Source organism: Microcaecilia unicolor, chromosome 9, assembly GCF_901765095.1.
Source record: "Microcaecilia unicolor chromosome 9, aMicUni1.1, whole genome shotgun sequence".
In the NCBI taxonomy this organism is placed as follows: domain Eukaryota; kingdom Metazoa; phylum Chordata; class Amphibia; order Gymnophiona; family Siphonopidae; genus Microcaecilia; species Microcaecilia unicolor.
This window is the reverse complement of record NC_044039.1, coordinates 163,076,203-163,090,635: the sequence shown is the minus strand read 5'-3', so window position 1 is coordinate 163,090,635 and position 14,433 is coordinate 163,076,203. Positions and strand designations below refer to the sequence as shown.

General features: G+C 46.0%; 1 protein-coding gene across 2 annotated transcripts in view; it reads left to right on the top strand.

Annotated features, from left to right (window-relative positions):
• Positions 1 to 14,433, top strand: part of SOS2 (SOS Ras/Rho guanine nucleotide exchange factor 2) — a 330,826-nt gene that overhangs the window by 63,576 nt on the left and 252,817 nt on the right. For both annotated transcript variants that reach the window (XM_030214043.1, XM_030214042.1), the window contains exon 2: positions 5,129 to 5,254. In XM_030214043.1, coding sequence (XP_030069903.1) covers positions 5,129 to 5,254 — 126 coding nt within the window. The remainder of the gene's footprint in view (positions 1 to 5,128; positions 5,255 to 14,433) is intronic.

The following is a 14,433-nucleotide window of genomic DNA, read 5'->3' as shown; positions in this document are numbered from 1 at the left end:
GCCCTGGCGAAGAGCCTGAGGGCTGACCAGCTGGAGGAAAGCCGGTTGCTACGAATGAGCAGGCAGCATAGGGTCCTGACACTGCTCACCGGGGAGTCCCAACGGGAGTAGTTCCAAAACGCTCCACTGGCACAGACAGGAAGGGAGGGAAATAAAAAACACTCACAGTTCCAGGAGTCTGTAGACAACCGAGGCAGAGTAACTGCAGAACCAGTGCAGTGGCACCCGCTGCCTCCAGTGACGCCCTAACCTCCTCTGGCTCCACTGTTTTGTTTTATTTTATTTTGTTTTGTTAAGAGACAGGAGATCAAACCTCTAGGGTAAAGTCCCAAGCAAAGAGAGTTGGGGAAGTGGTGGTAGTTAAAAAAAAAGAGGGGGAGGGACCTGGCCCCACCAGGTGTACCCCCAACAGGCAGGCAGCGAAAGCCAAGACCCCCTGCTCAACTAAACCCGAGGGAACAGGCTAGGAGCAAGCACCATCCAGAGAGCTGCAGAGAGAGATAGAGAGAGAGAATACTGAGTATACACTATCCTTTATGACAGAGCTCTGGTTTTCGCTCAATCTCCACCTTCCGGAGGGGGGACATAACAATTAATCTCTGGATTGATCTGTGGGATGTAATGGAAATACCAAATCCCAGGTATTGGTTGATGTGGCAGAGTGTTTGTCTATTGCCATGGGCCAGCTTGAGCATTACCATAAATGATACATTGAATAATAAAATATTGGATTTCCTGAGTCTTTATTTCCTTACTCCTTTCCCACTCACTCATAGTTTGCCCTTCTTCTGTTTCAGCGATGAAATTCTGCAATTGAGATATTATCTTTTGTTCCAGGCATGAAAAAGTCCCTTTGAGCCAGTTAGCACTGGCATACCAAACACCAGGGGAATTCCTTCCATGTACAAGTGTGATTGTGTAGTGCCTCTTGAGACTTTATTCAGTGGAGGCCTGTAAAAGATTGTTCTGTTCACATGGACTTTTCTGTGACTTGGCAGGTATCAGTGCTGCCAGCCTTTGTTTGTGAGGTTACTGAAAAGTTACTCTATATTCACTTGTGCAAGGTTATCTGAATGATAATGGTTCTTGTTCAGAAGTGAAGTACTGGTAGATTTGCCAGAGTTCCTCTTCTGTATCTTGGGCTGTTCCTCCTGTGTGTCCATTCTTGTTGCTTCTCCGGCTGAAAGGGTATTTTATATAACGTGGAGGGGCATAATCGAACGTCGCCGGTGAACTATTTTGGCGGCGGTGCAACAGCTGGCCGGAACCGTATTGTCGAAAAAGATGGCCGGCCATCGTTTTTTCGATAATACGGTTTAGCCCGGCCAAATGCCAGAGTTCGCCGGGTTTGAGATCGTCGGTTTTGTTTTTCAGCGATAATGGAAAAAAATGCCGGCCATCTCAAACCCGGCGAAATCCAAGGCATTTGGTCATGGGAGGAGCCAGCATTTGTAGTGCACTGGTCCCCCTGACATGCCAGGACACCAGCCAGGCACCCTAGGGGGCACTTCTAAAAATGTTTTAAAAATACACAGATAGCTCCCAGGTGCATAGCTCCCTTACCTTGGGTGCTGAGCCCCCCAAATCCCCCCCAAACCCACTCCCCACAACTCTACACCATTACCATAGCCCAGTGATGGCGAACCTATGGCACGCAGAGCCCTCTCCCTTGGCACGCGCGCCATCGCTGGTCCGCCCACTCTCCCTCCCTCCCAGCACTAGGCCTGCCTCCCGCCCTCCCTCCAACCAAACAAGCAACCATCAACCCGCCCGTCCTCCCTCCCTCCCAGCACCAGGAACCCCCTTCTCCTCTTAATTTTTAAAAGCGTACCTCCTCGAGTTCATTCAGGCGACGTGCGTTGGCAGCGGCAGTGAAGCGCGTGTTCTTCGCTCGGCGCGCCTTCCTTTCTGCCTCTCAAGCTCTGGTCCCACCTATGGGAGGGAGGGAGGACGGGTGGGTGGGTTGATGGTTGCTTGTTTGGTTGGAAGGAGGGCGGGAGGCAGGCCTGGTGCTGGGTGCTGCTGGGTGGGAGGGGGGCCTGATGCTGGGTGAGTGGGAGGGAGGAGGGAGGCCTGCTACTGAGGGAGGCCTTCTACTGCGTGCTGGGAGAGAGGGAGGCCTGATGTTGGGTGCTGGGTGGAAGGGAGGGAGGCCTGATGTTGGGTGCTGGGTAGGAGGCAGGCCTGATGTTGGGTGATGGGAGGGAGGGAGGCCTGATGGTGGGTGCTGGGTAGGAGGCAGGCCTGATGTTGGGTGATGGGAGGGAGGGAGGCCTGATGGTGGGTGCTGGGTGGGAGGGAGGCCTGATGTTGGGTGCTGGGTAGGAGGGAGGCCTGGTGCTGGGTGGGAGGGAAGCCTGATGGTAGGTGCTGGGTGGGAGGGAGGCCTGATGTTGGGTGCTGGGTGGGAGGGAGGCCTTTTGCTGGGTGGTGCTGGGAGGTGGGAGGGAGGGCAGGGGGGAGAGGAGGGTGGCTGGACATTTGTGGCTGGAGGGGAGAGGAGGGTTGCTGGACATTTGTGGCTAGAGGGGAGAGGATGGTTGCTGGACATGGATGGAGGGCAAGAAATGAAGAAGAAAGGAGGAAAGTAAAGAAATAAATGGAAAGGAAGCCCTGGAAACTGAGTTAAGAGAACAGATAGAGAGCAGCAGAATCAGCGACTAGAACCAATATGGATAGAAAAACAAAATCACCAGACAACAAAGGTAGGAAAAATCATTTTATTTTCATTTTAGTGTTTGGAATATGTCGAATTTGAGAATTTACATCTGCTGTCTTATTTTGCACTGAGTATACTGGAGCTGTAACAGCTTACAGAAATGATTTATAATGGAAGAAAATCATGTTATTTTTTTCTCCTATAATATTTTCAATTATGTCTGTTTATATGCGCCATGGCTGGTGTAAGGGGTGTGGATATCATAGGGGTGGAGTCATATGTGGTGACCCCGCCCATAATGAGTACCAGCACTGCGATAATTCGATTTTGGGTTGCTGTTTGGGCACTCGGTCTCTGAAAGGTTCGCCATCACTGCCGGGGGGGGGGGGGGGGGGTTTGGAGGGCTCAACACTTAGCACCACAAGTGTAACAGGTAGGGGGGGGGGGGGGATGGACCTGGGTCTGCCGGCCTGAAGTGCACTGCACCCATTAAAAACTGCTCCAGGGACTTACATACTGCTGTCAGGCAGCAGCTGGGTTTGACATTTGAGGCTGGAAAAAAAAGGTTTTTATTTTTAGTTTTTTTAGTGTGAGAGGGGGTTGGTGACCACTGGGGGAGTATGGGGAGGTCATCTGGTCAGTTGGGGCACCTTTTTGAGGCTTGGTCGTGAAAATAAAAGGACCAAGTAAACCCAGCGAAATACTGATTAACGCTGCTTTTTTTTTCCATTATCCGTGAAAGCCATCCATCTGGTAGCCACGCCCAAGCCCACCCATGTCCCGCCTTTGCTACGCCGCCAACACGCCCCCTTGAACTTTTGCTGGCGCGGCGATGGGAAAGCGGCAATGGTTTCAAAAAAACCGCTTTCGATTATACCGATTTCGCTGCTTTTGAGAGATCGCCGGCCATCTCCCGATTTATGACGGAAGATCGCCGGCGATCACTTTCGAAAATAAGCCTGATAGTAGCATAATAGATGAGAATAGATCAAGATTAAAATGGTTCTTCTAGTGCCCAGTAATGCAGTTAGTTTTCTAACTGCTGCTCTGTGCAGGTTACCTCCCATGTTTTCTTCAAAGTGCGAAAAATGTTATTTACTGCTATTCAGAGCTGAGGTACCCCATGCTTGGTTTCCATTCTCTTTCCAACGAAATGAGAAGTGGTCTAAAAGAAAAGAGAACTGGTCAGATGCTTAGCAGTTAAGCCTTTAATGTGAAGAAGTATATAGTAATGTACCTCAAAGTCTTTCTTCATGTCTGCGTCTGTTGGCATTTCCCTATACCTGTTGTAGGGAATGCCTTTGGATTTCTGCATTGTAAATGCATTACTCTGTATGTTTTTTTTCACATTAAAGGTTTAACTGCTAAATATTTGACCAGTTCTCTTTTCTTTTAGATGGCTTCTCATTTTGTCTACTGCCTCTTTTTCATGTCAATCTTCCTTTTAAGCTTTCCTCAATATCACTTTTGCAGATATTGACCAGAACTAGTTCGGGAACTTATCCTTGGTCCACTCCACTCCTTACATTCCTATCCTCCAAGGAGTTCTATTTACCACTTTCCTCTGTCTTCAGTGAGCCATCAAGTTTTCAATCCAGTCCACCACCTTAGGACTGACCTCCAGAGTACGCAGTTTATTCCCAAGTCACCTATGTGGGGCAGAATTAAAGGCTTTGCTGAAATCCAAGTAAACCACATGCTCTCAACTTAATGTTCTGGTTACCCAGTTGAAGAAGAAAATAAGATTCATTTAATATGAGCTGCAGTGAAAACATGCTGTCATGAAAACCCAGTGAAGTATAGATGGTGAATTATCCTTTCTTTCAGTAGTGTTTCCATGACTTTTGCACTATGGAGCATTCATGGAAATGTAGGAAATGCAGAATGGGGTTGTTGGGTAGAGTGGTTCACAAAGAAGGGGACAATACTGGCAAAACATTTGTTCTTCCCATTGCAACATTACATCAGATGGGTACCGGTTTCTCATAGGTCAGTCATTAACAGTGATTTGGATTTTTATCCTGTTTTAGCTCAAATAGGTTACTGGTCTACTTTATAATGGTGCCATTTCAGTACTACTGAGCTGTTCTGTAAAGAGTGTTGCTTGAACTAAAGTGGCAGTAAGAGTAAGTGGTCATAGCAGATCGTGTACATTATCCATACCATGGTATTTCTGACTTTCAGCTCTTAAGAAGGAGCACACACAGATAAATTTTCTTTTTTTACAAAGAAAAAATTTTTTTTAAACCACATTGTACTCAGCTTTAATATATATGCTAGGTTGTACTTTCTTCCAGTAATTTCACCTGGCTGCTGCTCCTCTGCTCACAGTATTAGAGGAATTATGGAATTTCTTTGTAGATTAGTGTAAATAGTTTGTTATTGTCATTCATGTGAGGCAGGTTATAAGTAAACATGAACTTTTTCTGCATTCTCTTTTACTGAACTAAAATAATTGTTTCTTTGCAGGTCCAGCAGCAGGTTCATCCCAATCTCTCAGCAAAAGAAGATTCTCTGTATTATATTGAAGAACTAATTCTTCAGCTGCTCAGCAAGCTATGCATTGCACAGCCACGAACTGTCCAAGATGTAGAGGTGAGTACATTTAGCTCTTATTTTCCTGGGGATATGTAAATACATTTTGTATGAGTAATGATGATGGTAGGGAAATTAGAATGGGAACAGGAGAGGACTTCATGAAAGGAAAGTGTGAGTTTGTCAGGGTGGGTTCTAGTGAAGGAGGGTTGAGAGGGGACAATGGAGGATGGTAAAGTAAAAGACTAAGCATTTACTTGAACCTTCTGTGGTGAATCTCAACAAATGCCACTGGTTTGCACTTGTGATGCATAGTTGTATTGGAGGGAGAGAGGGTATGAATGCATCACTGTGTAAAGCCCCTGAGCTGATGAGGTGGATGCTATCTATTATTTCCTTGAGAAGACAGGAATTGCTATTAACAGGGCTAGAAAATTGCTGATCAGAAGGTTAACAGGGTGTCTGAATATTGGCATCTGATGCAGGTCTGGGGCTTGAGGAGAGTCACCATCACTGAGGCAGCCCAGACCCTGACGGGAGCTCCTACTGCTAAGGCAGATTGGGGTCCAAAGTGAGCTGCTCCTTGCTCACATAGAATAGAGGCAGCAAAGAAGGAATAAGGTGAGAGAGAATAACTTAAAAATATATCATAATCACAAGAAAATATGTATTAGACAAAACAGAAAAAAATACAAAGAAGTATTAAAACAGAACACAACATACCTAACGTATGAAATGGACATAACACAACTCTTCCATTGAACGATTCCCTAATGTGGCTGTCCCACATGAACTTTATCTTACCACATCACTTTGTATTTGTTTACACCGGAGTATGCAAACGCCTCTCCGGTAATATGTAAGCCACATTGAGCCTGCAAATAGGTGGGAAAATGTGGGATACAAATGTAACAAATAAAATAAATAAATAAAGTAGACAAAAACCGAACATAGACTAAAATGTAGACAAACAAAAATGTGAAAACACACCAAAGAAGAGAAAAAAAAGATGCAAGGCAGGCAAAATAACTTTTTGGCCTGGCTCCTAAAATTTTTGTCGGGCATCAATTTTCTAAATATGCCTAAGATACAGCTTCAAAAATATTGCAGGCTAAAGCTGCTGTCACATACTCTTCTGCTGCTTCTCCTCCTCCTCTCACACAAGTTGTCTCATTGCACCTGAAAGTGACTATGAAGCAGTGTTTCCCCGAGGACAAGCAGGCTTATAATTCTCACAAGTGGGTGATGCTGACCTGCTTCACCCGGTATGGAATTTACCCAAGCTAAATGAGAGCTTTGTGGAGCACTGTGCATTAGCGAGTGTCTTCCTGCCCTCCACGAGAATGTGGTCTCCTTAGTTCTCTTTCCGTAGTGAGGAGAGAGTGTGTTTAACTGCCTTCTCACATCGCTCGGTCCTAGAGAGCTTTTTACATGCCTTTCGTTTATTTTTCGTCATTTATTGTGGTCCTGTTGTTGGAATCTCCATCCTTTAATTTTCCTTCAATTTTTTTTAGTGATTTTGCCCTGTTTTAAGTTTCCTTTCATTTTTCATCGTCATCATGCCGCTTTCAGGCCTTGACTTCAGTTGAAAACTTTCCCTTTCTTTTTCTGTGCCTTGTCCCTTTTTCAGGCACCATCACGTCATTTATTTTAGCCGACAAAGGTTTTTCTTCCATGTCCACAAAAGTTCCCAGTGGCTTCAAGCGCTATACCCGGTTCAATCGGACGATCTCTGAAAAAGATACCCATTTTTAGTGTTTGCAGTGTCTTGGGCCTGACCATAGCCCCACTAACTGTGTTCTCTGTCTTTTCATGAAGAAGAGGACCCAGGTTTCCAGAGAGGCTCAACGAAAGAGGATTTTTGGAGCCAAGTCTGGTTCCTCGGCATCGAGGTTAGAGGCGTTAGCATCAACGTTGAACATCGCACCTGCATCAGGAGCGTCGGTAAGCATGGCTGCTTCTAGACCCTTGGATACTGGGAGCAGTGAAGCATCGAGTGGGGCTCCACCTGCCTCAAGGCCTCCTACTATGCAGGGCCCTTGGGACCGTCCATTGTCAGACCTGACTCCAAGGCGATGTGTGGATTTGTTGTCGTCCTTGTCGGCACCAAGGAGCCTTGATAATACGCCTCAGGCGAAGGCCAAGAAGCATCGTTATCAGTTGCTCTTGACGCATGGTGCCGGGCGGACGTCAAAGGATTTGGAACCCGAGAAGCATTGGTGCCGATGCACTGGTATCCCAACATCCAGCTCACGTGTTGACCCCATGGTTCTGCAACCTGCACCTGAACTGACACCCCAGCTTTTCTCGGTGTTGACCCTTGTTCAGCGCATCTGGGCCTTGCTCCCTGAGCTGCCCCACTTGGCTTTCAGCCTGCAGTGCATCCTCCGATATCGAAGCTGCATGTGGCCCTGGTGTCAGCTGCCATCCAAGATGGCAGTCCCTCGACATCAGTGGAGGAAGCCTTGCTGGAGTCAAGGCGGAAGCCGACTTTTTGACACCGTTCTCCATGACGTGCTCCTTGGCATCAAGGCAGGTTTGGTCTCGACCCTCCTATTGGGAGGTATTGTCCGACACTGAGGAAGAGCACTCATGGGATTCAGAGGAGGATCGAAGGTATTTTTCCTCAGATGAGTCCTATGGAATTCCCTCTGAACCCTCCCCTCCACCTGAAAGGAGAAAGTCTCCTCCAGAGAGCCTTTCATTTCTATCTTTTGTAAAGGAAATGGCTGATGCCATTCCATTTCCTTTGGAAGTGGAGGATGAGCCCACGGTCAAGATGCTCGAGGTCCTGCACCACACATCTCCTCCTAAGGAGTCTATGACTGCACGTGTCCGCGAGGTACTCAAGGAAGTCCTCGGCAGGAACTGGGAGTCCCCTCTGTCAGTCCCTGTTATGCCCAAAGAGGGGTTCCTATTACTATCCTAGGTGTAGGTACAGCTCTTTGGCTCGCCAGCCTACTCAGGCTCAATCCCAGCGCTCTCTTTCATGTCGACAGCATGCGCCTAAGGCCCCTACTGATTTCCAGGCAAAACAAGGGATGAGCTTTTGACTGGCTCAAGCAGAGCATAGCCACAATAACAGTGTCCGACCCGGGCGACTTACCGGTCGGGGGGAGGCAGAAATTTTTTCACCAAAAGTGGCTTCTTAAAACCTCTGACTGGTGGGTTCTTCAAATAGTCTGCATCGGATACATCCTCAATTGGCATCTCAAATCTCCAAATTGCCCACCGAGAGCTCATTCCTTCAGCTCTCAGCACAGGCAGGTACTTGCAGAGGAGCTCTCTACCCTTCTGAAGGTCTGTGCGGTCGAACCCATTCCACCAGGGGAAGAAGGGCAGGGATTCTGTTCCAGGTACTTCCTTGTGCAAAAGAAGACGGGGAGGGGGGGATGCATCCCATCCTAGACCTAAAGGCCCTGATCAAATTCCTAGGCCGAGAAAAGTTTAAGATGGTTTCCCTGGGCACCCTTCTCTCAATGATTCAGAAAAACGATTGGCTATGCTCTCTGGACTTAAGGATGCATTTATTCACATCCCTATACTTCCAGCCCACCACTTTTCAGTACCACGTGTTACCTTTTGGCCTTGCGTCTTTTCCCAGGGTCTTCACCAATTGTCTAGCAGTAGTTGCAGCATCGCTACACAGACCGGGAGTCCATGTTTTCCCATATCTCGACAATTAGTAAAGAACACTTCTCCGGACGGTGCTCAGGAGCCCATGCAGGTGCTCGAGCTACTAGGGTTTGTTATAAAGTACACAAGTCCCATCTTCACCCTATCCAGAGATTGGAGTTCATAAGAGCCGTGCTCGATACACAGAAAGTTTGAGCCTACCTTCCGTAGACGAGAGCGGACACTCTTGTTGCACTCACTTCCAGGGTTCGAGCCTCTCAGCAGGTCATAGCTCAGCAGATGTTGAGATTGTTGGGCCACATGGCTTCCACGGTGTATGTTACACCCATGACGTTTTCACATGAGATCAGCTCAGTGGACCCTGCTTCTCAATGCTATCAAGCCACGGGGAGCCTGGATGATATCATCCAAGTGTCCTCAGAGCTTGTAAGCTCCTTTCAGTGTTGGACCGTTCGATCCAGTTTGACTGTGGGACTTCCATTCCAAATTCTTCAGCCACAAAAAGTGCTGACGACAGATGCATCTCTCCTGGAATGTGGGGCTCCTGTAGATTTATTTATTTATTTACTTATTACATTTGTACCCCGCGCTTTCCCACTCAAAGCAGGTTCAATGCGGCTTACATAGTAATAGTGGTTACATAGTGTTGCTAGAGAGAATATAAATTAAGTATATTAGACTGCTGAAAGAGAGGGAAGGTGGTGTACGGGATGGGGATAGGGAATTTGAAGGGAGATGTAATCTTGGTCATTGTCGTCGTTTCTTGGATATGTGTTGGTAGATGGATTTGTAGGTTTAGTTTGGGTCATTTGGGTAGGCTTGCTTGAACAGATGGGTTTTTAGCGATTTCCGGAAGGGAAGATATTCACTGATTGAACGGATAGGTCTGGGGAGGGCATTCCAGAGTTGGCTGCCTAAGAAGGAGAAGTTGGATCCATAATATGTTTTGTACTTGATTCCTTTGCAATTGGGGTAATGTAGGTTGAGGTAAGTTCGCGAAGTTTCAGACATGTTTCTGGTGGGAAGGTCAAACAGATTGAGCCCGGGGATTCACCATGGATAATCTTGTAGATTAGCGTTTGGACCTTGAAATTGATACGTTCTCGGATAGGGAGCCAGTGAAGTTTTTTACGAAGCGGTGTAGCGCATTCAAAACGTGGTTTGCCAAAAATGAGTCTTGCTGCTATATTTTGGGCAGTCTGAAGTTTTTTCAGGATATGGGTCTTGCAGCCTAAGAAGATACTATTGCAGTAGTCAGCGTGAGTAAGTACCGTGGATTGTACCAAGTTCCGGAATGTATTCAAGGGGGAGATGTGGTCTTAACGCGTCTCAGTATCCACATCATGTTGAACATTTTCTTTGTAGTGGATTTTGTGTGATTTTCAAGCGACAGATGGTTGTCTAATGTCACCCCAAGGATTTTCAGGTTGTCAGATATGGGGATTGTGATGTCAGATGTATTAAGATTAGTTGGGAGGAGTGCGGAGTGTGGAGATGAGAGGATTAGGCATTGTGTTTTTTTCTTTGTTCATTTTCATCATAAAGGCGTTGGCCCAAGAGGTTAAGATGTTCATGCCCAAGGCTATTTTATCAGAGATTTCTGTTAGATTAGATTTGAAGGGGATAAATATGGTGACGTCGTCGGCGTAGATGAAAGGGTTAAGATCATGTGTGGATAGAGCTCTGGCTAGGGGGATCATCATAAGATTGAAGAGGATTGGTGATAAAGGGGATCCTTGAGGTACACCACAGTTTGGTGTCCAGGGAGATGAGATAGTTGTGGTTGATTTAACTTGGTAAGATCTTGAGGTGATGAAGCCTTTTATCCAATTAATGATATTTCCGCTGATCCCAAGTTTATCTAGTAGTTTGGTTCGGATATTATGATTTACCATGTCATATGCACTGGATAAGTCGAATTGTATAAGGAGGATGTTGTTTCCAAGTGAAATTTCCTGTTTGAATTTGGATATTAGAGTGAGTAGGACAGTTTCTGTACTGTGGGCCTTTTTTTTCGCCAGTGTAGGGATAGTGTCGATTTGTGATGATCCGACCAGGGGGTGGAAGACCATTTGATATCGGATATGTAGATGTTTTGGTCTGTAGAGAATCTGTAAGAGATGATGTTGAGCGAGTGCCCTTTGATGTGGGTGGGTTGTATAGGAGGGATGTCCAGGTTACAAAGGTGAAGGAGATCCTTACATTCGTGGGTGTAGGCAGAGTTGGGATCTTCTACCCAGCTGGGCTTCATACCCAGGAAACGAATCTTCAGATCAATCTCCTGGAGCTCCAGGCGATCTGGAACGCTCTACAGGCTTTCAGAGATTGGCAGTCTTATCAAATTATTCTAATTCAAACAGACAATCAGGTTGCAATGTATTACACCAACAAGCAGGGGGACATCAGATCATGCCCTCTGTATCAGGAGGCAGTCCGGATGTGGCATTGGGCTCCCCGACATGGCTTCTTACTTTGAGCCACTTATCTGGCGGGCAAAAACAATACCTTGGCCGACAGACTGAGCAGAATAATGCAACCACATGAGTGGTCTCTCAATATGGGCATTGGCCGCAAGATCTTCTGAGCATGGGGCACCCCCCTCGGCATATCTTTTTGCCACTCAGCTCAACCACAAGGTCCCTCAGTTCTATTCCAGGCTTCAGGTCCATGACAGACTAGCATCAGACGCATTCTTCCTTAGTTGGGGGACAGATCTTCTGTATGCATACTCTCCCATACTTCTGGTGGGAAGACTTTGTTGAAACTTAAGCAAGACCGTGGAACCATGATTCTGATTGCACTGTACTGGCCGTGGCAGATATGGTTCCCTCTTCTTCTGGAGTTATCCTCTGAATGCTCCTTATGACCCCTGACGCAGGTGCGGTAGCACCGAAACACGGCCCGTGTCGGGTCTCTCTTCAATCAAAGTTCACCATTAAAGGATTATTTGAATGAAAAAACTGTGTTCCCTTCTGTTTTTAAAGGCCCTTTGTGCTCTTTTTTTTGCTTGGTCTTTTTTTGTCTTTGATTCCCTCTCTTTGTTACACGACAGTGATATTCAACCATTGCGAGTGGCTTTCGGGGAGGTCTTAGCTGTGTCCTCTCTCAGACTGCAGTGGGCTGCGATTACAGACTTTTGGAGTCCAATGCAGAGCCAGCTGTTGACTTTTCATCTAGATGAATCTAGGTTCTTCAAAGGCGTTAGGCATTTGCACCCTCCATTCCAGAGGATTATTCTTCCTTTATATCTGAATTTACTGTTATCGGCCTTGGTCAGGGTGTCCTTGGAACATCTGAAGTACTCTACTGACAGACCTTGCCTTGAAGGTGGTCTTTTTGGTGGTTATCATGTTGGCTAGTCTGCCCAACGAGATAAACTGATAGTATAAGGGAAAGGGAAGGGAAATGGGACTTGATATACCGCTTTCTGTGGTATTTTGCAACTACATTCAAAGCGATTTACATATATACAGGTACTTATTTTGTACCTGGGGCAATGGAGGGTTAAGTGACTTGCCCACAGTCACAAGGAGCTGCAGTGGGAATTGAACCCAGTTCCCCAGGATCAAAATCTGCTGCACTAACCACTAGGCTACTACTCCACTCCAGGTATGTTGTGATACCAGATACATATACTTGATTTGCCCTTACCATTTTCGGGGCACAGACTGTAAAAGTCTGCCTAGCACTGGCCTTGTTCTGTAGTTACTGAAGCTGAATCTGTCCAGCCAAGATCAGGGCACAGACGTTAGAAGTCTGCCCAGCACTAGGTTTGCTTCCCAGTTACTGATGTTGCCATCTAATCACCACTAAGCTTGTTTAGTTCTATGCCATCTATACAGGATTCATTTGTGTTTATCCCATGCATTTTTTAATTCCGTTACCGTTTTCATCTCCACCACCTCTTGCGGGAGGGCATTCCAGGTATCTTCCACCCTCTTTGTGAAAAAGTACTTCCTGATATTATTCCTGAGTCGGCCCCCCTGCAACCTCAATTCATGTCCTTTAGTTCTGCTACCTTCTCATCTCTGGAAAAGGTTCGTTTGTAGATTAATACCTTTCAAATATTTTAGTGTTCTGTTGGGAGCTGTTCCTTTTGATTTTCAGAGACAAGGTGGTTTGGTACCTTCCTTCCCAAAGGTGATTTCTCCTTTCCACCATAACCAGGTGATTACTCTTCATGTTTTTTCTAGGGAGTACAGTCCAGACTCTCTTCACTATTTGGATGTTCACAGAGCCGTGCATCGTTATATTGTGATTTTATGAATATTTGAAAGGTTAATATGTAGACCAATTAGCTAATAAATAAGATTTGCTTTCATTGTTTGCCTAAGAGAAAATCCGTTTGTAGATTTTGCTTAATATTCTTACTTGAGCAATGTGACAAGATATTCAGATTTGCAAAGAGAGATTTTGCTGGTTATTGTAAAGAGAAAATGATTTTTGTGTTTGTGAGACAGTGAGATAAAGCTGCAAGAAAACTGGTTGTTTCAGTGATATTGGGACTTAGCATGAATATAGGTAAGAGTGCTGTACTGACAGTAGACATTAAGGGATCTGTTTACCGGTTAGTCTACGGGAACTCTATGCATTAAATTATGGGCCTGTGGCACTCAAAAGAACTAGAAAGATTGTAGTTTGACTGGTAGCTGGTTGAGGAGAATAGCAGTTAAGATGTTTGTCTCCTAGATTTAGTCCCATGTCTCTCCCCTTCAGATATTTCAGTAGAGTGAGTAAGCAAAATATCTCTCTATATAAAAGGCAAAACCAACGTTCTATGAAGCCTCCAGCTGGAAGTGTGAAGGGGGCGAGATATCCGGTTTTCCCTATGAGTGTCTGCCCCGCCCTCTCTGTAACACAGTCAGTGAAGGAAAACAGCAGAGCACGAAATCAAATCGCTGGCTCTGTAACAGTGAAGGACTCAGAGGGGGGAGGGGAGAGAGGCCAGAGGGCAGGGACACACACACTCCCACATGCACACAGAAGAAAACATTGCTAGCCCCCCGTTTCATTTGCATCAGAAACGGGGCTTTTTTACTAGTGTAGAAATATTTGGGAGGGTAAAACTCCAAGGATGAAATGAGAGAGATGAGTGTTGTCTGAGGAGGAGGGTGGAATAGTTTATTGTACACTTATCCAGGTTAAATCCTTCAGGTCTGCAGGATATCCTTAATAAATATGCATATGAGAGATTTGTACGACTACTATCTCCATTTTTTGCAAATCTCTCATATACATATTCATTAGGGGTATCCTGAAAATGTGATCTATTTATGGCCCTCAAGGACTGAACTTGGGCAAGCCTGGCTTATTGGCATCTTTGTCTGTACTATATATAGGACAACTTTACTTCCTTGTCATCAGCAGTTGATGAATCCAGAGACCTGTGAGTTATGTCCATCTACCAGCAGTTAGAGATACAGAACACTGACTTGAAGTGTGCTACATATGGGATGGTATGCTCCTTTGCTAATCAGTGTGTTCTCTATCTCCAGCAGGCAACAGACATGCTCTCACGAACTCCTGGTTTCATCTTCAGTATTGCTCCTGTTCTTGGTTCTCCTGGTTTAGTAGAGCTTGGGGACGTTTAGGATGCTTGTTGC